General features: G+C 49.2%; 1 protein-coding gene across 1 annotated transcript in view; it reads right to left on the minus strand.

Moving 5' to 3' along the window:
* Window positions 1-24,746, minus strand: part of LOC119964156 — an 87,922-nt gene that overhangs the window by 18,942 nt on the left and 44,234 nt on the right. Inside the window, exons 6-9 of the mRNA XM_038793449.1 lie at window positions 24,526-24,599; window positions 14,371-14,533; window positions 5,642-5,702; window positions 4,603-4,704 (exon numbers count right to left, since the gene is read on the minus strand). Coding sequence (XP_038649377.1) covers window positions 4,603-4,704; window positions 5,642-5,702; window positions 14,371-14,533; window positions 24,526-24,599 — 400 coding nt within the window. The remainder of the gene's footprint in view (window positions 1-4,602; window positions 4,705-5,641; window positions 5,703-14,370; window positions 14,534-24,525; window positions 24,600-24,746) is intronic.

A 24,746-nucleotide genomic window follows, 5' to 3' on the forward strand; every position in this document is an offset into this window, starting at 1 on the left:
GGAGTAAATAGGTCATTCCATATCGATGATAAACTGGGGAATGACAAAACCATTGAGTTGAAGGGATTTTCTCCTCAAGGAGGGAAGTCGGTCTGAGGAGTCTAATGAAGCAAAGACCCTCCCTGCCTCGTCTCCTGCCCCGCCCCAGGTGGTCTCTGGATGCCTGGTAACGGCCACATTCCGGTGAGACACAATCTCGGAGAGTAACGTAGGGGGTGGAACAATTGTTTAGCTGGTGGACTGCTCCACAATGTTTCTGTTGAATGCATTGGCTTTCATTGGTCACCTGTTTGATGCTTGATCAATGACTCCTGAAGCGAGATTGGAGTACAATTGAAGGCTTTATTGGACTAGATGTTTCCCCCAACAGTGCAGGTACAGAATGCAGCAGCTGGGGAGACACAGACTCTTATACTCCGCCTTGCTGGGCGGAACCAGCAGGCAGGCTTCACCAATGATCTTGCTGTCTCAGGTACCTCCCACACCAATGGTCTTACAGCTTCAACCTGGGTACCATAATACCCCTAATACCGACCACCACATTCACCCCCTGTTTAAAAAAGGAGTCCGGCGGGGGTGGTGGTCTGCGTAATACAGTGGGAGAGGTTGAGATTATGGTGGTACCCATCGGTGGTACAGTGTTTTGCCTTATTACATGTCACAACTATTTACAGTATTTATTTACAAGTACGTATCAAAATGAAGCAATTAGTCGATCGGGGGCCCTGGTCATCCTCTGTGAACGTCGCAGTTTCGGCGGTGATGCAGGCGCCGGCTCGCGCATCCGTGGCTCCGGGAGCGTGACTTTGGCTTCTTCGGTAGCTTCATCACCCCTAGATGGGACCAGTGGGAGAACTGATCCACCTGGGAAGGGATCTGTGCTGGTGGGAAGGAGGGTGGGGTGGGAAGGGGGGGGGGGATCCAGCCGGCGCCAGGTCCCGTAGGGAGATCGTATCCTGTCGGCCATCGGGGTACGCCCGACCAATGGGTCCGACTTGTGCACCCGCACATGTTTGCGGAGCAGGATGGGTCCAGGAGCTGCCAGCCAGGTTGGGAGCGAGGTCCCGGAGGAGGACTTCCTCAGGAACACAAGGAGACTTTCATGAGATGTTTTGTTTGTCGTGGTACACAGCAGTGATCGGATGGAGTGAAGTGCATCAGGGAGGACCTCCTGCCAACGGGAGACTGGGAGATGTCTGGACCGCAGGGCCAGTAGGCCGGCTTTCCAGACCGTTCCGTTCTCCTTCTCTACCTGCCCGTTTCCCCGGGGGTTATAACTGGTCGTCCTGCTGGAGGCAATGCCCTTGCTGAGCAGGAATTGATGCAGTTCGTCGCTCATGAAGGAGGACCCCCTACCGCCGTGTATGTAGGCGGGGAAACCGAACAGTGTAAAGATACTGTGAAGGGCTTTTATGATGGTGGCTGCTGTCAATTCGGGGCAGGGGATGGCGAACGGGAACCGGGAGTACTCGTCAATCACGTTCAGGGAGTACGTGTTGCGGTCGGGGGAGGGGAGGGGCCCTTTTAAGTGCATACTGAGGCGTTCAAAGGGGCGGGAAGCCTTTACCAGGTGCGCTTTCTCTGGCCGGTAGAAGTGCGGTTTGCACTCCGTGCAGATTTGGCAATTCCTGGTGGCTGTCCTGACCTCCTCGATGGAGTAGGGCAGGTTGTGGTCTTGATAAAATGGAAGAATCGAGTGACCCCCGGGTGGCAGAGGTTCTCATGGAGGGTGCGGAGTCGGTCCACTTGTGCGTTGGCGCATGTGCCACAGGATAGGGCATCAGGAGGCTCGTTTAGCTTCCCAGGACGATACAAGATCTCATAATTGGAGGTGGAGAGCTCGATCCTCCACCGTAAGATCTTATCATTCCTTATCTTGCATGTGCATTATCGAACATGAAAGCAACCGACCGTTGGTCAGTGAGGAGCGTGAATCTCTTGCCAGCCAGGTAATGCCTCCAGTGCCACACAGCTTCTACTATGGCCTGGGCCTCCTTTTCAACTGAGGAATGATGGATTTCTGAAGCATGGAGGGTACGTGAGAAGAAGGCCACGGGCCTGCCGGCTTGGTTGAGGGTGGCTGCCAGAGCTACATCGGACGCGTCGCTCTAGACTTGGAATGGAAGGGATTCGTCGATTCCGTGCATCGTGGCCTTTGCAATGTCCGCTTTAATGCGGCTGAAGGCCTGGTGAGCCTCTGCCAACAGGGGAAAAACCGTGGAATGGATTAGTGGGCGGGCCTTGTCCGCATAATTGGGGACCCACTGGGCATAATATGAAAAAAAATACCAGGCACCGTTTCAGGGCCTTGGGGTAGTAGGGGAGGGGAAACTCCATGAGGGGTGCATGCGTTCGGGATCTGGACCTATAACTCCATCATGCACTACGTAGCCGAGGGTGGCTAGACGGTCGGTGCTAAACACGCATTTGTCCTTGTTATAGGTTAAGTTAAGGATTTTTGCGGTATGGAGGAATTTTCGGAGGTTGGTGTCGTGGTCCTGCTGGTCGTGGCCACAGATGGTGACATTGTCGAGGTACAGAAACGTGGCCCGCAAACCATACCGGTCAACCATTCGGTCCATCTCCCGTTGGAAGACCAAGACTCCATTTGTGACACCGAAGGGAACCCTCAGGAAGGGGTAGAGCCGCCCATCTGCTTCGAATGCAGTGTATTTGCGGTCGTCGGGCGGATGGGGAGCTGGTGGTAGGCGGATTTGAGGTCCACCGTGGAAAAGACCTTGTATTGTGCAATTTGATTGACCAAATCAGATATGCGGGGGAGAGGGTACGCGTCGAGCTGTGTATACCTGTTGATGGTCTGACTATAATCGATGACCATCCTGTGCTTCTCCCCGGTCTTTACAATGACTACTAGAGCTCTCCAGGGGCTGTTGCTGGCCTTGATAATACCTTCCTTCAGTAGCCGCTGGACTTCCGACCTAATGAAGGTCCGGTCCTGGGCACTGTACCGTCTGCTCCTGGTGGCGTCGGGTTTGCAATCTGGGGTGAGGTTCGCAAAAAGGGAAGGCGGGTCGACCTTGAGGGTCGCGAGGCTGCTGACAGTGAGGGGGGGTATAGGGCCGCCGAATTTAAAGGTTAAGCTCTGGAGGTTGTATTGGAAGTCTACTATTACCCTAGGAGCGTGGCAGCGCAGGGGTGAGGAAGGACGTAAAGTCGGAAATTCTTAAATTCTCTTCCCTGGACTGTGAGGGTAGCTACGCAGAACCCCTTGATCTTTACCGAGTGAGACCTGGAGGCCAGGGAGATTCTTTGGTTAACTGGGTGTATGGGAAGAGAACAGCGCCTTACCGTGTTGGGGTGTATGAAGCTCTCTGTGCTCCCGGAGTCGATCAGACAGGATGTTTTGTGTCCGTTGATGAGCACGGTCGTCGTCGTGGTCGAGAGTGTTCGGGCCGAGACTGGTCCAAGGCGAGTTGTGGTAAAAGTTGAAGATTTTCCTCGGGCGGTGAGTGGTCATCCGAATCGGGGTCCTGAGACTCCAGCCAAGATGGTCATGCCCATGGGTCGCACATGGCTGGGGGTGTGCAAGATGGTGGCGCCCGGGGCCCGCACATGGCTCGGGAAAATGAAGATGGTGGCGCCCGCTGCCCACACATGGCCCGTGGAGAGAGTTGTGGTGGCGGCCCCAGTTCGCCCGCGGAGACAGCGGCGACCGCCCGGGCCTGGCATACCGCCACAAAATGGCCCTTTTTGCCGCACCCTTTGCAGGTGGAGGAGCGGGCTGGGCAGCGCTGCCGGGGGTGCTCGGCTTGCCTGCAAAAATAACAGCGGGTCCCCCGGGGTTGCCTGGTAGCCGCGCGGCACAAGACTGTGGGGGGATTGGGGATGCATCGGGGTCGGCTGCGGGCGGGTTCCATGCTGCCCAAGGGGCTGCCGTGCGGCGGGGACGTACGCGCGGGCGTTTCGGGAGGCCACATCCAGGGAGCTAGCAAGGGCCTGTTACAGACCCAGAGGACACTGTTGAGTGGTGTGGACAGGTGATCAGAGCCTCTGTCCTCCTGCACCAGTTCACCAGCAGACCTCCAAATTCAAGCCATGGGTGTTCCACAAACGTTGCTACAGCAGAGGTTAGTCAGAAGCCCCTTGGCTGCAAGTTACATGACCGGCAATTTGAATAATGTTGGTGAGAGCTCCCTCGTGCAGTTGAATTCAAGTCCAGCTGAGTGTGCACACTCAATCTGCACAGTCCAACGGCACTTTGACATCAACTGTGGCTACTCCTGGCACATTTAGCGTGGCCTGCTCCACAGCTCTACCCTTCCCAATTTGGGCTGCCAAACCAATCATGTGGCAGGACACAATATGTGCAGGATAAGTGGATTGGCCCCAAGTGTCCAGGGATGTACAGGTTAGGTTACGGGAATACAGGCGGGATGGGCAGGAGAGTGGACCCTGCTGGAGAGCTCTTTCACAGGGTGAGTGGGGACTCGATGGGCCAAATGGCCTCCTTCTGCTCCGTAGGAGTCAACGATTCTAAAGCACAAACCATTTACTGACACCCACTGGCACTACAGAGCCCAATTTCACTGCCTTCGGGTTTGATTTTGAGTTAGTTCTCAATCCAAGTGGCAAAGTGCTTACTGTTTTTGTCATTCTGGATCACTTCAAGTGAGGTGGCATTTTCCTTCTTCACATTTACATATTTCCGACTGAAACGCTGGAAGGTTTGTGGTAATTTGAATGCTAAAGAGAAAGAAAGAATTATTGGGTTTCAGAACATCTCGATTCAAACCTGGAAGAAGTGTTTAATTATTTTTGGGATTAGATTTTTGATACGGTCACTGGCATGACACCAATCTATATTTTCCCCCCCATTCCAGCCCCAGCAGTGGGAATAACTGATTCCAGGTCCAACAGATTGAAGGAGGGAACACCAGGAAGAACAGGCCACAGCCTTGGAGACCAATCCTGGCAACCGGGGGGTTTGGGGGGGGGGGGGGGGGAGTTCGGTGAATGGGAATGGGTGTGGGGAGACTGGGTGGAGGGCATTGAATGGGAGAGAAACCACATTCAGCCTGGGGAGAGAGAGATTCTGCGACAACAGGGGGGCTGAAGGTTTTCTGGAGGGGCCACGTTTAGCATCCCTACTTGGCATGGCCCACCAGGAATGCTGGGAAAGCACCCACCGAGCGAAGCCAATGTCTCCAGTTGTGTTCTCTGGAACGGGTTTTCTCTTTCTACTAACTGCATAGTCGCTGGGGGACAGACCCCGCTGACTCTGAGTGCTCTGCAGCCATTTCACATTGAATGAGCATCTATGGGCTACAGACACGGCTCCTGCCACCCCCCCCCCCCCCCCCACCCCCCACTCAGGAGGGGCCAGAATCTCCCCAGGCCCTGACTGAAGACCCATGACCAGAGGGTGAGCTTGGTAAAGCTACCATTCCACAGCATCTCTGATCCTGCCCACTTTAATTGGAAACACTTCACAATGTAACATGCCTTGAAATGAGTTCACAATGATGCAACTGGAATTCATAAAAACAGCCCAAAGAATTAAACTGTGTCCCTTGGAGACATGTGCAAAAATGAATACTCCATGACCGCATCCCCTCCTAAATTGGAGGAATAATGTGCAGCTTAATAACAATCTAACTTTTCACAAACTTTTTAACTTTACCTGTTTGGGAAGGTGTTGGAGTAAATGTAGGACGCACAGATTGGTCATCTCTGGTCACTTTCTGATAGACAAGGAGAAACAGAGTAAAACAAATGTTCTTTTGTCAGCTCAGAGCTACTGCATTTGTCAAGATTCACCTTCAGAACATCATTGGGAAAGTTTCCAGTTCTGACTTGTGCAGCTGACTAATACTTTGGAAATGTTATCCAATTCTCAAAACATCCTGGCCTAGTGAGCGGTCAATGCCTGTCCCACTTGATGCAGTATCACAACACAGGTGAATTAACCAATAACTCTTAGAAAAATATCCAAAGCCTTTGGCCCATGGCTGCCCAATAATTAGTCAACAGATTTGTAAGTTTAAACACTGTTACTGTTTTTTTATAACAAGAACTATAATGGAATATGCAGCAAAACAAATGGTTAACTGTTATCTATTCTCCACTTTAACTAGCTGCCCCTCTCCCCCCCCCCCCCCCCCCCCCCCCCCCCCCCCCCCCCACTACATACACACACAAACACACACACAAGACAGATAAACACAGAGGGGAAGAAAGGGGGGAGAAATAAACATAAATAAAAGAGAAAATGAGTCTTTGTTTAAAAAGGGTGTTTCCAGCATCTTTCTCACCTTCAAAATTTGCTTTCAGTTCGAGATTTTTACTGTTGATTAATTCAGACCTCTGAAGTTTCAGGAATACAGCACTCACAGCCTTTCTAAGAGGGGGGAGGGAGGATTCTCTGTCGGCCGACCCCAGAATCAGGAAAGGCAATTGGGCAGAGAATCAGTAGTGAGGCCAAAATCATGCCAGGCGCCTTACAGAATGTCATACTCGGTGCCATGACAGCAGCGTCATTGCGTTCTACTTCGCACATATAGTAAATGCCATTGGAATATCATTAGCAGGCCTGACCCGGTATTCTCCCAGGCCTCCGCGATGCTCCGTCTCTGCCGGGGGAAATACCAACGGCGAGTTTCACTTGTGCTTTTAAAAATGGTAAAACGCGCTGTGGCTGATGAGCGACAGAGAAATTAGGACATGCAGAGGTGAGGCCATGGGTTGTTGATCCTGCCATTAAGCAGGGCTGGCAGGGGGGACGGGGCATCTGCCAGGCCCGATGGGAGGCAGTGGGAGGTGGGGGGGTGACCAGGGCTTGGTCCGTGGGGTCGAGGGTGACCCCCACAGGACTGGGGTGACATGTGTAGTGCCAGCCAACGACACCCCTAGCAGCAGGGATGAGCGTCATGGCCAGAGACCCCATGGTGCTGGGCACCGACGGGGCCAGGAGTGCAGAGGACAGGGTGCCAGAGGGAACCAGGGATTGGGGGGGGGGGGGGGGGGGGAAGAGGGACATTTGGAGGCAGGCTCTGCAGTGCAGGCTGTGTAAGCCTGTAGTCATACATAAGCATGACCATGGGCTGCTGCTCCTGCCATTAGCAGAGCTGGCTGGGGTGGGAGGGGGTGGCATGTGCCGGGCCTGGGGGTGCAGTACCCTGCAGACAATGGCTATTGGAATTCCACCAGGAATGTTGGCCTTCATCCTGGCAGCCGGGCCTTGGGGGATGCACTGTGGCTGTACGAGCAGGAGCTGCTTAGGGAGGACCCTGCAGTGGCAGAGCCTGGCCCAGACAAACAGGAGGCATCTGGTGAGACAAGACGAAGATCCAGCTGCCCAACAGGAGGAGGAGGAGGTGGGAAGGAGGCACTGCATCAGGCCTCGTGAGTACTAGCAGCACCTGTCATCCGAACACCTGCCAGACCGGCAGGCTGTCGAACACTCACCTGGCACGGGGGTATGGGTGGGGGAACATCCGCTCATGGTGGCCATCATGGTGACAGATGCCCTAAGCTTTTAAGCCATGGAGTCCTTCCAGGTGCTGAGTGGGGACCTGTTTGGGATCTCTCAGAGGTCGGTGCACAGGTGCATCTGTGCCATCACCGAGGCCTTATATACCTGGTCAGCACAATACATCCATTTCGATGTCCAGGATGCCCGCACATTGGGGTTCGGCGTCATCACCGAGATGCCCCTGGTCCAGGGCGTGGCCAACAGGATGCATGTCGCCCTATGAGCACCGGCCCATGATGGGCCGGTCATCATAAACTGAAAGGAGTTCCGCTCGTTGGTATGTGACCATGAGCTGCACATCATGCACGTCTGTACCCGATATCCAGGCAGTGTGCACACCACCTTTATCCTGGCACACTCGACGGTTCCTGACATCTTCGAGGCGTACCCCCGGCTGAGGGGTCGGCTCCTGGGTGACAGAGGTTATGTGCTGCGGCCGTGGCTGGCGTGTAGATCCGCTACAACGTTGTGACCAGGGACATCAACAAGCGGTACTTCGGCATCCTGGTGATGTGATTCAGGATGGTGGACTTTCCTTAAAAAAGGAGCTGACCGTCATGAAGAAGGAAATTTGAAATGAGATCTGAGACCTGCAATCTCTGAGAGCCCTCCCACTGGGATAGGATCCAATCACCATCTGTTACAGGGCAGAGGATGGCCTTTTCGGCCAATTCATTGGCCCCCAGGTGATCAATCAAATTGAGTCCCAGCCCATCTCTCACTCTGGTGCTGAAAAGTCTGAAGCTTCTGTTCAAATTAGCAGAGATTAGCAGAGTGTTCTCTCCTGTAACTTCTGAATTCCTCATTTTCTCTGCCGCTTATCTTAAAGATACATATCCACTAATCACCCATGGATCAAAACCGATAACGGCAAAATAAGAGAACAGGGAAATAAGGGAATAAACAGGAAGGGGCCTTACACAATAATAACAAGATACTGCTCACTGTGATTATCTGTAAACTGGGGCTTCTGTTCATCATTTTTATCACTTAGTCTATCATAAAATTATTGACATGAAATCTGATGATCTTGGAAAGTTTGGTAGCAGAGCAGTTGCTGTTGAGATAACCCATCTGCTGGGAAAGCATGATTTTCTTGTCCAGTGCCTCGTTAGGATTAAAATGGGCTGGGGACCATTTTGAAAAAGGGCCAATTGGTTTCCTGATTATGACCACACAATGTTCCAAGAAATGCCCATGTAACATGGGGTTGCCATGGGGGATGAACAACCAAGATGTAAAAGGTAAATTGAAAGCTAACTGCAATGGAGTTGAGTCAGTCAATTGTTTCTGTTTGGTAGCTATGAACACATTGAAAGATCTTGCAAAGAAACAAGAAAGGCTCTCCCTGAATGGAGCAGTTTTCTGTTTGGCAGCCAGCAAACAGATCCTGGTGTTGAAGCAGGTCTCTAAGAAAAGAGAAGAACCTGTGTTACTGTATGTTATACAGGAAAGAACAGAGAACTGAAGACAGGAAGAACAAGGACACAATCATTACGAGCGGGGCTAGGTCATACCAGCCCTCAGGCCTGTTCTGCCATTTGATAAATTTATGTTTAATCTGGTTGAGACCTCAACTTCACTTCTGTCTGCTTTCATAACCCTTGACTCTCTCACTAATCAAAAATCTGTCTCACTCAGCCTTGAATATGTTCACTGACCCAGCCTCCACTATTCTCTGGGGAAGAGAATAACACAGACCCTTTGAGAGGAAAAAAAATTCTCATCTGCATCTTAAATGGGAGACCCCTTCTTTTTAAACTGTACTGACTTGTTCTAGCCCCTCTCACAATGGGAAATATCATTTCAGCATCCACCCTGTCAAGTCCCCTCAGGATCTTACATGTATCAATAAGATCATCTCTAATTTTTCTAAACTCTAATGGGTATAGGCCCAACCTGCTCAACCTTAGAACAATGGATTGTAGATTGGACAAGATCCATTGCAAATGATTCACAGTTGCCAGGGCCAAGGAGACTGTTTATCAAGGAGTCAAAGAAGGGAGTCTCTGGGGTTTCTGTGCCATCAGAACTCTCATGACCCAGGTATGAGAGTATTCGTTGATATGCAATGTGTTGGTGGAAACCGTGTCTGGGGATTTCAGATGGAATACGGTTGCTGGTGAATGCCACTCAAAGGCTGAAATGATTTAGTGAGAAATCCTACAAAATGGAGGTTGAGTTGGAAAGATAATGAGATTGCCCATGGTCCCACATTTGTGCAGGAAATAATGCAAGTTATTATAACCATGTGGAGTGTATATTTGTTGTATTGATTCTTTAAAGTGAAATTTAGCTTTTTATTTAAAATATCCTTCACTGGTTAATTAATGTTTGAATCATTTGATTTTAGCTGGTTTGTTACAGTAAAAGTTTTAAAAAGTGAAATCTTGCTCAGTAGTTTTCTTTCCATTGGATTTATGGTGATTCCTTTAGAACATAGAACATATGGTGCAGAAGGAGACCACTCGGCCCATCGAGTCTGCACCGACCCACATTAAGCCCTCATTCGACCCTATCCCCGTAACCCAATAACCCCTCCTAACCTTTTTGCATCAGGGCAATTTAGCATGGCCAATCCACCTAACCTGCATGTCTTTGGACTGTGGGAGGAAACCGGAGCACCCAGAAGAAACCCACTCAAACACGGGGAGAACGTGCAAACTCCGCACAGGCTGTGAGCCAGCGGGGAATTGAATCTGGGACCCTAGCGCTGTGAAGCTGCAGTGCTATCCACTTGTGCTACTGTGCTGCTCTCTTTTTTAAAAAGGTTACCAGTCTCTATGGGCTTCGTCACAATATAAACAAATGCGTTAATATTTCAAAACTTCTTAAATTAACTTAAAAATGCTGCTTTTTTCCTTTTAAAGAGTCATTAATTTTTTTAGATGTTTATTTCCTAACTTTTAAAAATATTATTAATGCATTCAATTGCTTTATCAAAATATGCTGCTTTCAGATTTAAAGTAAGAAGTCTTACAACACCAGGCTAAAGTCCAACAGGTTTGTTTCAAACACTAGCTTTCGGAGCACTGCTCCTTCCTCAGGTGAATCTGGTGTTGTAAGACTTCTTACTGTGCTCACCCCAGTCCAACGCCGGCATCTCCACATTCAGATTTAAAGAAGAAGGTTTTCATTCAAATATTTATTCTCAAATGATATTTCTGTTAATGTAATGTTCATTGAGGCAACCTATAAAAGAGTCTGTAAATGTACTGGTACTGCACAGCACAATATCTATGAGGAAAAGCTGCCAGGAATTAGCACAGTCTAGGAGCTCTCCCAACATTGATTTTAAAATTCCTATCTTTGTTTTCAAATCCCTCCATGTTCTTGTTCCTTCCTTTCTCTGTAATCTCCTCCAACTCCACAATCGTCTGAAATATCTATGTTCCATAATTTTGGCCTCTTGAGCATCCTCAATTATAATACAGTAAGAAGTCTTACAACACCAGTTTAAAGTCCAACATGTTCGTTTCAAACACTAGCTTTCGGAGCACTGCTCCTTCCTCAGGTGAGCAGTGCTCCGAAAGCTAGTGTTTGAAACGAACATGTTGGACTTTAACCTGGTGTTGTAAGACTTCTTACTGTGCTCACCCCAGTCCAACGCCGGCATCTCCACATCAATTATAATCACTGCATCATTGTTGGGCGGCACTGTGGGTAGCATTGCTGCCTCACAGCGCCAGGGACTGGGATTCGATTCTGGCCTCAACAGACTAACTTGTGTGGAGCTGCATGTTTCCCCCCTATGTCTGCGTGGGTTTCATTTGGGTGATCCGCTTTCCTCCCACAGCCCAAAGATCTGCAGGTTAGATGGATTGGCCATGTTAAAATTGCCCCTTAGTCACCAAAGTTTGGGTGGGTTAGGGGGACAGGATGGGGGAGTGGGCCTAGGTTGGATGTTTGTTCAGAGGGTCGGTGCAGACTCGATGGACCAAATGGTCTCCTTCGGCGCTGTAGGGATTCAGTGATCGTTGGTGGCTGTGCCTTCAGCCCCAAGCTCTGGTGTTCCCACCCTGCACTTCTCCACCTCGCTTTCCTCCTATGAGACATTCCTTAAAACCTATCTTGTAGGACAACACGGTGGGTTAGCACTGCTGCCTCATGGTGCCGAGGTCCAAGGTTCGATTCTGGGTCACTGTCCGTGTGGAGTTTGAACATTCTCCCCGTGTTTGTGTGGGTTTCACCCTCACAACCCAAAGATGTGCAGGCTAGGTGGATTGGACACGCTAAATTGCCCCTTAATTGGAAAAAACGAATTGGGTACTCTAAATTTAATTTTTTTTAAACCTATCTTATGGTCATCTGACCTGATATCTCCTTACGTAGCTCGGTGTCATATTTTGTTTTACAATGTTCTTGTGAAGCGCCTTGGAATGTTTTATCATGTTAAAAATGCTATATCAATGTGAGTAGTTGCTTTAGAAACGGTTTAGAAGAATTACATTTTGGAGTTCTGGAAAAATGCATACAGATTTGAAAGGTGACAAGACTTTGGTTGACTTTACATAGGAAAGGGAGGATGGAAATGGGGCAGGAACAAGGGGGAAGAACTAGTTTTCTAACCAAAATACAGCTTTGCAAAATCAATTGTTCAGCTGATCATTTGGATCACAGATACATTGAAAAATTGAATTATTCCCCACCACAAACTGGGATAAATGTAAGAAATTGATATATATTATATTTCATATTTGTGGCAATAATGTTATTAAAAGCCCTGCTTTTAAATACATACACGCAGTTTGTCTGCGAAAGCTGTTATTAAGGTGTCACAAAAGATGATGTAATCATTCATTCCAACCACTTACTTGCTAACAGATAAAGGGCCAATGGAACATTGTTTATATTTATTTGTTCATACAGACCATAATCCATTGAAGTTGTTGGAGAAGTTTAAAGGTCAAAATGCAAGACTGTTTAGATGGAGTTTATCGTTACAACCATTTAACTTGAAAATTATATGTGTTTGCTGCTACTTTATCATGACTTTGAGATGTAAGAAGAATGGAACATTCCAAGTTGGAAAAGGAAAACTGAAATATACTGCACTAATGTTTCAATTTACATCCATAAAGTTGAAAAGGATTTGGAACATGAAGCTACCTTTTCATATTTCTGGTTCATTTCTCTTAGACCATAAGACCATAAGACATAGGAGCAGAATTAAGCCACTCGGCCCATCGATTCTGCTCTGCCATTCAATCATGGCTGATAGGGGAGGTGTGATGAAGATAGAAGTTGATGCATATTATTTCACATTTGTGGCAGTAATGTTATTTTAAAAATCTGATTTAAAATACATACAGGCAGTGTGTCTGCTAAAGCTGTAAGTAAGGTATCGTAAAAGAGTATGGTAACCATTCCTTCCAACCACTTACTTGGTTACAGATAAAGGGCTAATGGATTTTTAAAAATATGTGTATGGTTCCCTGGAATTTAGAAAATTTATGAAGGATTGTATTTAGTTCTAGCTAAGCAGATCATGAAACTTAGTGGGATACAGATGATGTAATTAATGGGAGGAGCCAGGTCTGTCTGTAGTTTTGCAGTCTGTTGTAAGATTTTAAGTTGAAAATTTATGTTGTAAGATGTTAAGTTGAACAGCACTTTTGCCAAATGCAGTGTATTTTATCTGCTTTTGATAGGGTCTCTCTAAAAGTCTCTGCAGAGATAAGCAATATGTTTTGTTAATTTTATTTATAAGTGGCCTTTGAACTGTATTGTGTTGCTTAATCGGAATTAGTGGCAGGTGCAGACGGTACAGGTTTTCCCTCTTATTTAAGAACTGTTTAACTGATCATTGTAAAGCTATTTCTTTGATACTAATGTGATTAATTATGTGTTTAAATTAAAGTTTGTTTGAACATAAAAGATATCTATTGGTCAGAGTTATCACTCAAGGGATTCAGTATCTTTTCCTCACAGTTTTACAAATCGAAAAATTGTTTTGGGTTCTCATCCAGTATCCCAACAAAAGTTGAGGCCTGATCTGATATCCTAACAAAATAAAATTAGCATATTAATTGGCATATTAATATAAATTAGCATATTAAACCTGCCCGGTTTGAATTTAAACAAAAGCTTGGCAGTTAATTGTACCCTAGTGCATTCTCTGTGGCAACGCCTCTACCAGCCAGAGTCCACATACCAACCAATCATCACTCTCTTCTCATGCAGTACAAATTATTGTTTCCTTTGAAATTTGGTATTCTTGCAAATCTGTCCTGATCAGTGCCAGATGAAAAGCTTGAGCAGCATGTCTCTTTTTTTCAGCAATATTCAAGTTCTGTATTACCAAGCAACTGATCAGCATATTCTTCTAACATAAAATGTTGTCTAAGAACACAGCATGATTTTGTCATGTATGAAAATGTTGGACACTGTGGACAGTCTCCAAAAACACCATGGGCGGGGTTCTCTGTCCTGCCACACCTGGTGCAGCCCGCCCCCGCCAGCGGCGGGATCCTCCATCCCACCAGCCGCCAATGGGGTTTCCCATTGCGGGCAACCCCACGCAGTCAGGAAATCCATGGGCGTGAGTGTGCTGCCGGGGAAACGGAGGATCTCGCCGACGGAGAATCCAGCCCCATGAAGTTCCTAGTTTCACTTCCCTTGCAGAATGTGGGTCTGAATGGGCAATGCTTCCCTTAGCAGTGTATCCTTATAAAAGCTTACATCAAATTTTTTTATCATTTCAACCACAAGAACACTTTGCTTCATGAAGCTGTCAGTCATTCAAAGCAGCCTTGTACTTTATGCTGATTTACTTTGCTATTTTGCCATCGGATAAAGTATTGTCAACTCTCAAGGATCTCCTCCTCGGAAGAGGTGAGAAAGTTGAAGACTGTTTTAGCTGCCATTGTCTTGTGTACCTGCATGTAGTAAAGAACTTGACCATCTTCTGCACCCCAGGCTGAAAAATGACCAGCACTCATCCGACATGTTGTTGGACTACTCCTTATCTTGTACCAACAGCCTGTTCTGGGAGCATGTTCAGGTGATTCTCTTGGAAAAGTGGGTGAAAGATTTATTTTTCTGTAAAATAATTCCAGGGATCAATCAAAATTAACACAATTATCCTAATGTATTACAAAACATTTGAAAAATTCAGAGCCCAATTCCCCGCCCATTTGCTGGTGGCTGGTTTCCCAGCAGGGTGGGGTGGCTTCAATGGGTTTTCCCATTGACAATGGCAGGGGCAGCGAATCCTTCCATGACACGCCGCTTCCCACCGCCGGGAAACACGCGGCTAGAAAGCCAGGGAATATTGCCCATACTTTCAAAATCTTTAGTCGGTATACATTGACAATTTGGATATGAAGAATAATAAGAAACGTTACAGTGGGCACATCATCACATGCAAAGCGAACTCCAAAGAAGCAAAAACGACTTGATGCCACATTCAGTCAACTGTGGACTTGATGTCGCACTCGGTCAAATGCCCCCCTTTTTTTATTTAACAAACATGTTATTAAGGCATTTATGATTTTATAACAACAAAAGATACAAATACATATGTAAACAGCCACCCAACTAACAACCATACCCAGCCAACATTACTTATATACACAATTTCCAAATCGCTCCATCTCCTCTCGCTGATCCCGCCTAAACTAAACTAACTCCCCCTACCGCCCTCTTTCCCTAATCTCCCCCCCCCCCCTCTCCCCCCACTTATTGTATCTGCGAACAGGTTAGTTTTCCCCGAAGAAGTTGATAAATGGCTGTCACCTCCGGACGAACCCTAGCGTTGACCCTCTCAGGGTAAACTTAATTTTCTCAAGTCTGAGAAATGCGGCCATGTCGCTAACCCATACCCCTGATTTTGGGGGCTCCGAGTCCCTCCAGGATAATAAGATCCATCTCCGGGCTACCAAGGAGGCAGCCTCTCTCCCTGGACTCCCGGGTCTTATGAAACTCCAAAGATCACCACCTCTGGACTGGGCGCCACCCTCGTTTTTAGCACCGTGGACATGACATCGGCAAATCCCCTAAGCTATGGACATGACATCGGCAAATCCCCTAAGCTATGAACATGACATCGGCAAATCCCCTAAGCTATGGACATGACATCGGCAAATCCCCTAAGCTATGGACATGACTTCGGCAAATCCCCTAAGCTTCGGACATGCCCAAAACATGTGGACATGATTTGCCGGCCCTCCTGCACACCTCACACCTGTCCTCCACCCCAAAAAACCTGCTCATCCGGGCCACCGTCATGTGTGCCCGGTGAACCACCTTGAATTATATCAGCCTGAGCCTGGCACATGATAAAGATGTGTTGACTCTACTCAGAGCATCCTCCCACTGACCTGCATCTAGCTCCTTACCCAGCTGATCTTTACCCACTTGCACTTTACCCCCCTAACTGGCTTCCCTCCCACTCCATGAGCTCTTTATAAATTTCCGAGAGCCTCCCCACTCCCACCCCCATTTTTAAACTACCTTGTTCTGTATCCTCTGCGGCGGTAGAAGCGGAAAGGTCAAAAACTGCCTTCGTACAAAGTCCCTGACCTGCAGATAGCGAAACCCATTCTCTCCCGGCAATTCAAACTCTTCTTCCAAATTCTCCAAACAAGGAAAGCTCCCATCAATAAATAGATCCCCCAACCTCTCAATCCCTACTCGCTGTCATCTCCGAAACTCCACATCCAACCTCTCTGGCACAAACCAGTGATTGCCACAAATTGGAGCCCACACCGATGCCCGGCCACTCCCATATGCTTCCGCCACTGCCCCCAAACTCTCAGAGCCGCCACCACCACCAGGCTTGTGGAGTACAGGGCCGACGGCAGAGGTGCCGTTCCCATGCCCCTAAACTTGTGCCCCTACATGATGCCGCCTTCACCCGCTTCCATACCGACCCCTCCCCCCTACCCACTTCCTGATCATGGCTATATTTATCGTCCAGTAGTAATTCCTGAAGTTTGGTAGGGCCAACCCTTCTCCCCCTCAGCACCGCTCACACACCACTTTCCTTACTCGCAGGGTTTTACCCACCCACACACACCCTGAGATCACCGCATTATCCCGCTTAAAAAAGGCCTTTGGTATAAAAATATGGAGACACTGGAAAACACACAAAAATCTCACTTTTACCCATGTTCAATTTATACCCCGAGAACCGGCCAAATTCTCCGAAGATCCGCATAATCTCTCCCATCAGAAATATACAGGAGTAGGTCGTCCACATATAACAAGACCCTGTGCTCCACCACCACCCCCGGACTAACCCTTTTCATCTCTTTGACACTCTCAGCGCCATCGCCAATGGCTCCGTAGCCAAGGCAAAAAACTGTGTGGAGAATGGACATCCGTGCCTCATCCCCCAGCTCAGTCTAAAATAGTCTGAGCTCACTCGGTTCGTCCGCACACTCACCACCGGCGCCTGCTAGATTAAATGCCCCTTGATGTCAACTTGGTTAAATGTGACCTTGATCACTTCCGGTGGCAGCTATGAGGGAGTAGATCGGACATTTGGTGGCTCCCGTCTCGGTCAGACTTTTGGAACTTTTCCTCTGACCTTTTTGCGCTTATGAGCGCGGAATGGAAAGCAATAGTACTCAGGCACAGGACCCATACAGAATTGTATGGACCTAAGAAGCCGGAGGGACCGTAAGCAGCAGAAGAAGTGGTCAAATAAGGGCACAGTGGAGGCTGTGAGAGAGACCAGCATGGCTGGTGTTCAGAGCAAGGCGCCGATAGCCCAGCCCACAATGGAGCAGCTGCTGCAGACTATGCAGGAGGACGTTTTGGCTTTGAAGCGTGACAACTTGGAGCCGCTACAGAAGGCGATTGACTGGATGGAAAAAAGGCTCGATGATCAGGCTGAGAAGCTCCAGCAGTTGGAGAAGTCAGTGGAGGAGCAGGCTGACTTTCAAACGGTGGCGGATGTGGAGATTCGGAGGTCGAGGGACCAGAAAAAAGTGTTTCTGGAAAGGCTGGAGGACCTGGACAACAGATTTTGTCGGCAGAACGTGAGAATCGTGGGCCTCTCGGAAGGCACAGAGGGGCCGGACGCTGCCGCGTTTGTGGAGGGTATGTTTCAGATGTTGCTAGGGAACGAGGTGTTCCCGTGCCCGCCGGTGGTGGACAGGGCACACAGAGTGCAGGTGAGGCAGCCGCGACAAGGGGGTCCCCCACGAGCGATGGAGGTACGCTTTCACAGGTACCTGGACAAGGAACGGGTGCTGCAATGGGCAAAGAGCACACGAAGCTGCACTTGGGACAATACCACTCTGCGTGTTTACCAAGATTTGAGCGCTGAGGTGGCCAGGAGAAGGGGAGGCTGGAGGCAGGTGAAGGAGATACTGTAGAAAGACAAGGTGAAATTCGGGCTGCTTTTTCCGGCGCGACTGTGGGTTACGTATGAGGGTCAGCACCACTATTTCGAGGAACCCAAAGAGGCGATGGACTTCGTTAAGAAGCAAGGGCTGGCCCTGAGCTGAGGGCGTTTGGACTCATGTTAGAACTTTTAAGTATATGTGGTGTCTCTCCTGTTTTGAAAATTGCCTGTATGTTTGGGTCCGTTTTTGTCATTTCTTTGCGTGCTTTTTGCGTGGTTTACCTGAATGGTTCCTTTTTGGGCTCTTTGATTAGTTGGAGCTTGGCTGGGGGGAAAATAATAAAGAAAATAGTTAAAAGGGTTGGGTTAAGAGGGATGCTTCAGGGGAATTTTGTGCAATTTTTTCTGTGTCTGTATGGGAAGGACTGAGAGGGCCTGTTACTTCTTATCTCTTTCTTTTTTTTTGTCTTGTTTAACTTGAATTGTGCTATTGTGGGGGCTGTTTATGACTTGTATAGCGTGTTTGCTTAAGTAGGGCTGATCTGGGGAGGTGGTATGGATGGGCCGGGGGAGGGGTGACTGGGAACAATGGGTGGGAGACGCGCTGGCGCTGAAGCTGGGAGCCCCAGGCTAGCTGAGTGGGGCTAGTCAACGAAAGCCGAGGTGGGGTGGTGTGCATATAGTTAGATTAGAGCAGTGGTTAGGTGATAGGATTGTATTGCTGGGGGGGAAGGGGGGAGTCGTTCTGCTGACGGGGATGGAAACTGGGCATGGCAACAGGTCATGGGTGGAGCCGGTCAGGAGGCGGGCCAGATGAAGCGCGACACATGGCTGGGGGGCTAGCCAAGGAAAGGGGATGGCTGATCGGCAAAGGGGGAGGGTGAAGTGTCTGCCAACCAGGCTGATCACCTGGAATGTGATCTCACCTTGAAGGGGTGAGAGTAGTCCTGGTCAGTGTGTATGCCCCGAATTGGGACCATGTGGATTTTATTAGGAGGATCTAGGGACGATCCCTGACTTGGGCTCGCGTAAGCTGATCATGGGCGGGGACTTTAATACAGTCCTGGACTCGAGCCTGGACCAGTCATGTTCAAGAACGGGCAGGTTGCCAGTGATGGCAAAGGAACTGAGAGGGTTCATAGAGCAGATGGGGGGAGCAGATTCGTGGAGATTTAGCCGGCCGACGGCGAGGGAGTTCTGGTACTACTCCCGCGTCCACAAGGTGTATTCCCAAATTGACTACTTTGTTGTGAGTCGGGACCTGCTGGCCGGAATGGTGGGGGCAGAATACTCGGCAATTGCCATATCGGACCATGCTCTGCACTGGGTAGACATGCAGTTTTGTAAGGTCAGCTTTCAGCGCCCACCATGGAGGCTGGAAGTTGGATTACTCGCGGACAAGGCGGTGTGTGAGAGGCTGAGAAAATGCATGCAGAATTACCTGCAGGTGAACGATACTGGAGAAGTCTCGGCAGTGGTGCTCTGCGAGGCGCTGAAGGCAGTAGTGAGAGGGGAGCTGATTTCAATCCGGGCATACAGGGACAGGACAGATAGGGCAGAGACGGACCGACTGATTAAGGACATTCTACGGACGGACGGGAGTTACGTGGAATCCCCGAGGCCAGAGTTACTCAGGAAACGACAGAGGCAAGGCTGTAGAGCAGCTTAGAAAGGTAAAAGGCGCAATTTATGAGCATGGTTGGAGTCGTCCAATCCGCGCATGCGCGGCTGACGTCATCTGACGCGTCAGCCGTTGCTAACTTTGGCTAGCGGGCTTAACGAAATTCGTTAAGCCCGCGATGCTGGAGTTCACGGCCGCGCGATGCTAGCCCCAACCGGGGAGCAGAATCGGTTCCCGGTCGGGGGGGGCGGAGGCTGGCGTCAAACGCGCCCGTTTTTGACGCCAGCTTCCCGATTTTTTGTAACTCGGGAGAATTGCGCCCTAAGTATCTCGTCCAGAGGGCTGGGTTGGTGGCAAGACCTGCACATTATCCAAGCTTGGGCTGTCAAGTGGCAAGTAACATTCCGGGCACACAAGTGCCAGGCAATGACTATCTCCAACAAGAGAGAATCTAACCTTGGCATTCGATGACATCAGCATCACTGAGTCCTGCACTCTCGAAATCCAGAAAATGACCATTGATCAGAAATCGAATTGGACCAGGCATATAAATACTGTGGCTACCAGGGCAGGTCAAAGACTAGGAATCCTGTAACAAGTGATTCACCTCCTGACTCCCCCCCCCCCCCCCCCCCCCCCCCCCCCCCCCCGACGCCCCCAAAGCTTTCCCACCACCTAAAGGCACAAGTCAGGAGAATAAATTCCACTTGTCTGGGTGAGACCAGCTCCAACAACACTTAAGACGCTCAACACCATCCAGGTCAAAGCAGCTCCGCCTTCCTCAAACATTCACTCCCTCCCCCACCGACAAACAGCGACAGCCTTGTGGACCATCAAAAAGATGCACTGCAGGAGCTCACCAAGGTTCCTTAGACAGCACCTTCCAAACACACGACCACTACCATCTCGAACGGGAAAGGCAGATACCTTGGAACACCACTGCCTGGAGGTTCCCCTCCGAGTCATTCACCATCCTGACTTGGAAACATACAAAGAACAACAAAGAACAAAGAAAAGTACAGCACAGGAACAGCCTCTTCGGCCCTCCAAGCCCGTGGCGACCATGCTGCCAGACTAAACTAAAATCGTCTGCACTTCCTGGGTCCGTATCCCATTCCCATCCTATTCATGTATTTATCAAGATGCCCCTTAAATGTCACTATCGTCCCTGCTTCCACCACCTCCTCCGGTAGCGAGTTCCAGGCACTCACTACCCTCTGTGTAAAAAACTTGCCTCGTACATCTCCTCTAAACCTTGCCCCTCGCACCTTAAACCTATGCCCCCTAGTAATGGACCCCTCTACCCTGAGGAAAAGTCTCCGTTCCTTCACTGCCACAGGACCAAAATCCTGGAACTTCATCCCTAACAGCACTGTTGGTGTACCTATGCCTCAAGAACTGTGGCATTTCAAGAAGGCAGCTCATCAACACCTTCTGAAGGGCAACGAGGGATGGGCAATAAGTACCCACATCCCATAAATGAATTATAAAATATACTGAGCATTCTTATCTTTCTCCAAATATGTTGTCATCTCAGCTTTGATTATGGAGAAGAACCTAACAGTATCTTTGAAGGGCAAAGCACCAAGGGATCTCTGAAATTATATTGGCAGGATTCTCCATTCCCGAGACTAAGTGTTGATGCTGGTGCAGGGTTCGAACTGGCGCCGCAACTGGACCGATTCAGCGATCGTGGAGGAGCTAGCACTGGCCCCACGTGGAGCACAATCGATTTCAATGAAAAACGGTGTGGGATTCGCCGGATCCGTGATTGACACTCGGGAGGCTGACAAGCTACAGCCGCATATACACATTACACTCCCCACATACACTTATTCCAGCCAACAAGATGGCACTGGTTGTGCTGGAGCTCACCCATCCTGCTGGTGGGTCCGCTGGGGTCAGAGGGCACCTAGGGGTTGCCCTGGGGGACACACCCAAACAACCTGTGGCCCTATGCTCACAGTGGGCAGTCAGCGGTGTGTGCAGCTGCATGGCTGCCTTGCAGGCTGCGGCAATGGTGTTCCATGCCTGTCCACCCTGAATCCGCAGCCCATCTCCTGGCCACCACCCGTTACTTCCACTGGCCCGCAGCACGACTGTCATCAAACTATGGTGATGTTGGACACTTTCCGTACCCCCTCTCTCTCCCTCAGCAGCCACGGCGCCTGTTTCCTGATTTTTAAAAGCACAAGTGAATCTCGCTGTCAGGAATTCCCCCCCCCAGTGGAGGTGGAGCATCGTGGAGGCCCCGGAGAATACCGGGTCAGGCCCGTTAATGATATGCAAGTGGCCTTTACTGTCCGTGCATTCTGGAACTCATTGATGCTGCTGCTGAGGCACCGGAGAATTACGATTTGATGTGAAACAGGCGCCCACCACGATTCTCCGCCGGATGGCGTTTCCCAATTCCAGCGTCGGCTGACGGAGAATCCCGCCCTATATTTCTCAACTTCGGGTTACTCCGGTGCTGGATAGATAATAGGCAAAGAAAATCAGAACTGAGGACAAGTCTGGTGGAGGAAGTAAAGAAGGACCTGCAGAAGTGGGACTCTGGTGGGGAGGGTGCAGATGATCAAGATGAACGTACTGCCCAGGTTCCTCTCCCTGTTCAGATCCATACTGATTTACATCCCCAAGGCCTTTTTTATCACGATTGATAAAATTATCATGCCGTTTTTGTGTGGGGGTGGGTATTCCCAGTGGTAATAGCCATGCTCCGGACATGGAACAAGCTGAGGCAACACTTAGGCCTGACTGAAATGTCCACCATGGCCCCCATCTGCAATAATTACAGGTTTGCGCCAGCCACAATGGACACCACCTTTAAACAGTGGACTCAGGACTGGTGGACACTGACAGTTAGAGACTTCTACTAGCGACGCTAGAGGAGCTGACCGAGAGGTTGCAACTTTCCAAAGGGAATGAACTATGACATTTACAAATCAAAAACTTCCTCCCTAAAGAGACAACAATATATTCATGAATGCTGGGACATTCAATGATAGAGGAGCTGTTGGACCTGGCCGACTTCGAAAAGGGGTACTGCGGGAACCTGTATGGGCGACAGAAGAAGCATGTTCCTCACTGGACGAGACAAGGGAAAAATGGGTGGAAGAACAAGGGATAAAAATAAGGTGGCAGTTCTGGAATGAGGCACTGAACAGGGCAAACTCCACCTCCACATGCGCAAGGCTAAGCCTAATGCAGCTGAAAGTGGTACAGAGAGCACAGCTAACTAGAACCCGAATGAGCGGGTTCTTCTCGGAGGTGGAGGACAAATGTGAACGGTGCCAGGGAGGCCCAGCCAACCACGCCTACATGTTCCCGGCCTGCCCCAGACGTGTTGGGTTCTGGACAGCCTTCTTTGAGGCAATGTTCAAGGTTGTGGGGATGAGGGTGGAGCCATGCCTGAAAGTGGTGATCCACGGGGTATCAGACCAGCCAGAACTCTTTATGGGAGGAGGGCCGATGCCCTTGCCTTTGCCTCCCTAATTGCCTGCCTAAGAATCCTGCTCGGCTGGCGATCTGCAGCACTACCCAAAGCTGCAGACTGTCTGTCCGACCTATCGGAATTTCATCATCCGTGGGTTGGAAGAAGGCTTCAACAAGACGTGGAAGCCATTCACCAACTTGTTTCAGGACTTGTTTGTAGCCAACAACCAATAGAGTGAGGCGGGGGGGGGGGGGGGGGGGGGGGAGGGGGAAGCAGCAAAGGAAAGGGAAGGGGGGAAAGGCGAGGGAGAGTTAGGGGTAAAAACCCATAAGAAGACCTCAAAACCCAAGGAGCATAGCCGCAGGGGACAGATCCAAAGACAAATGGAGGACCAGAGGGAGCAGCAACAAGTGGGGAGGCACAAGTTAGGGCCAACAATAGACAGGGCAGCTGAAGCCGAACGGCAAAATGTGGCCTACAGCCTCTGAAGGGAGAAGAAGCAGGCAAATGTAAATATTTATAGCGGGCCTCACTTCATTGTATTTTGTTGGCTTTTTGATTTTCTCTCTTCCCTTGTATAATTATAACCACATCTTGATTGCCTTTCTAAAATACTACACACGTGTATGACACCTGAAACTCAACGTTCAAACTGAAATATGTAATATAAAATGTGAAAAACAATAAAATAAATAAATAACTCCATGAGAAAGTCATGGGCGGAATTCTCTGTCCCGCAAAACCCGTTTTCTGGCGTGGCCCTCCGCTCCGGCAGCCGGCCAATGGGGTTTCCCAAAGTGGCCACCCCCGCGCCATCGGGAAATCCACGGGCGTAAGTGCGCTGCCAGTGAAGAGGAGGATCCCACATCGGGAGAATCCCACCCCATATGTGTTATTATTTTAAGGAGAATCAGTAATTTAAAAAAGGTGAACTGTATATGGTAGCATGCACTTTTATGGAGTATCCAACTTTAGTCACTGTATCAGTGGAGCTTCATTAATTTTGTGATTGGATGGGAGAATCCTAAACAATAGCACAACTTTGTACATCACTTCCCAGAACATTTCATTTCAGTACAGAAGGAGGCCATTCGGCCCATCGTGTCTGCACCGGCTCCTGGAAAGAGCACCCTACCCAAGGTTAACACCTCCACCGTATCCCCATAACCCAATAACCCCACCCAACACTAAGGGCAATTTTGGACAATAAGGGCAATTTATCATGTCCAATCCACCTAACCTGCACATCTTTGGACTGTGGGAGGAAACCGGAGCACCCGGAGGAAACCCACGCACACACGGGGAGGATGTGCAGACTCCACACAGACAGTGACCCAAGCCGGAATCGAACCTGGGACCCTGGAGCTGTGAAGCGATTGTGCTATCCACAATGCTACCGTGCTGCCCGTAAAACATGGATGCACAAAATTCCTGGAAAACTCGACTGGAGTGAACAGTGATAACCAGGAGCACCAGAAGGTGATTCATCACATTCTGGTGAAACAAAAAGATTATCGTAAACTAAAAGTAAAACGACTCTGAAATGAGACTCAATTAAAATCAACACTTAGAACAAAGACAAAATACAAATTGTTACAGCACTCTTAGGCAAATTATTCACTTGATTTTCCAGTAGCTAACCAGATCTAAATATGAGTCAAAATTGAAAGGCAATAGCAAACCTCTGAGGTGGCAATTCATAGGTTGGTGTTTTAGCCAGATATTTGCCCTGCTCCTGAATCGTGGGTGTTGGAGCCTGGAATTAAGACACAAGTTGAATGAATTAGATTCTCTCTGCAGTGCTCATTTCCAGTCAGTTCTTACATTGCAGAATTTCCCAATATATCTGTGAGGCACACAGTGCTGAATGAAGACTGGGACATTGCCTGGCCAGGACAGAAGG

Source organism: Scyliorhinus canicula, chromosome 4 (genome assembly GCF_902713615.1).
Source record: "Scyliorhinus canicula chromosome 4, sScyCan1.1, whole genome shotgun sequence".
NCBI lineage: Eukaryota > Metazoa > Chordata > Chondrichthyes > Carcharhiniformes > Scyliorhinidae > Scyliorhinus > Scyliorhinus canicula.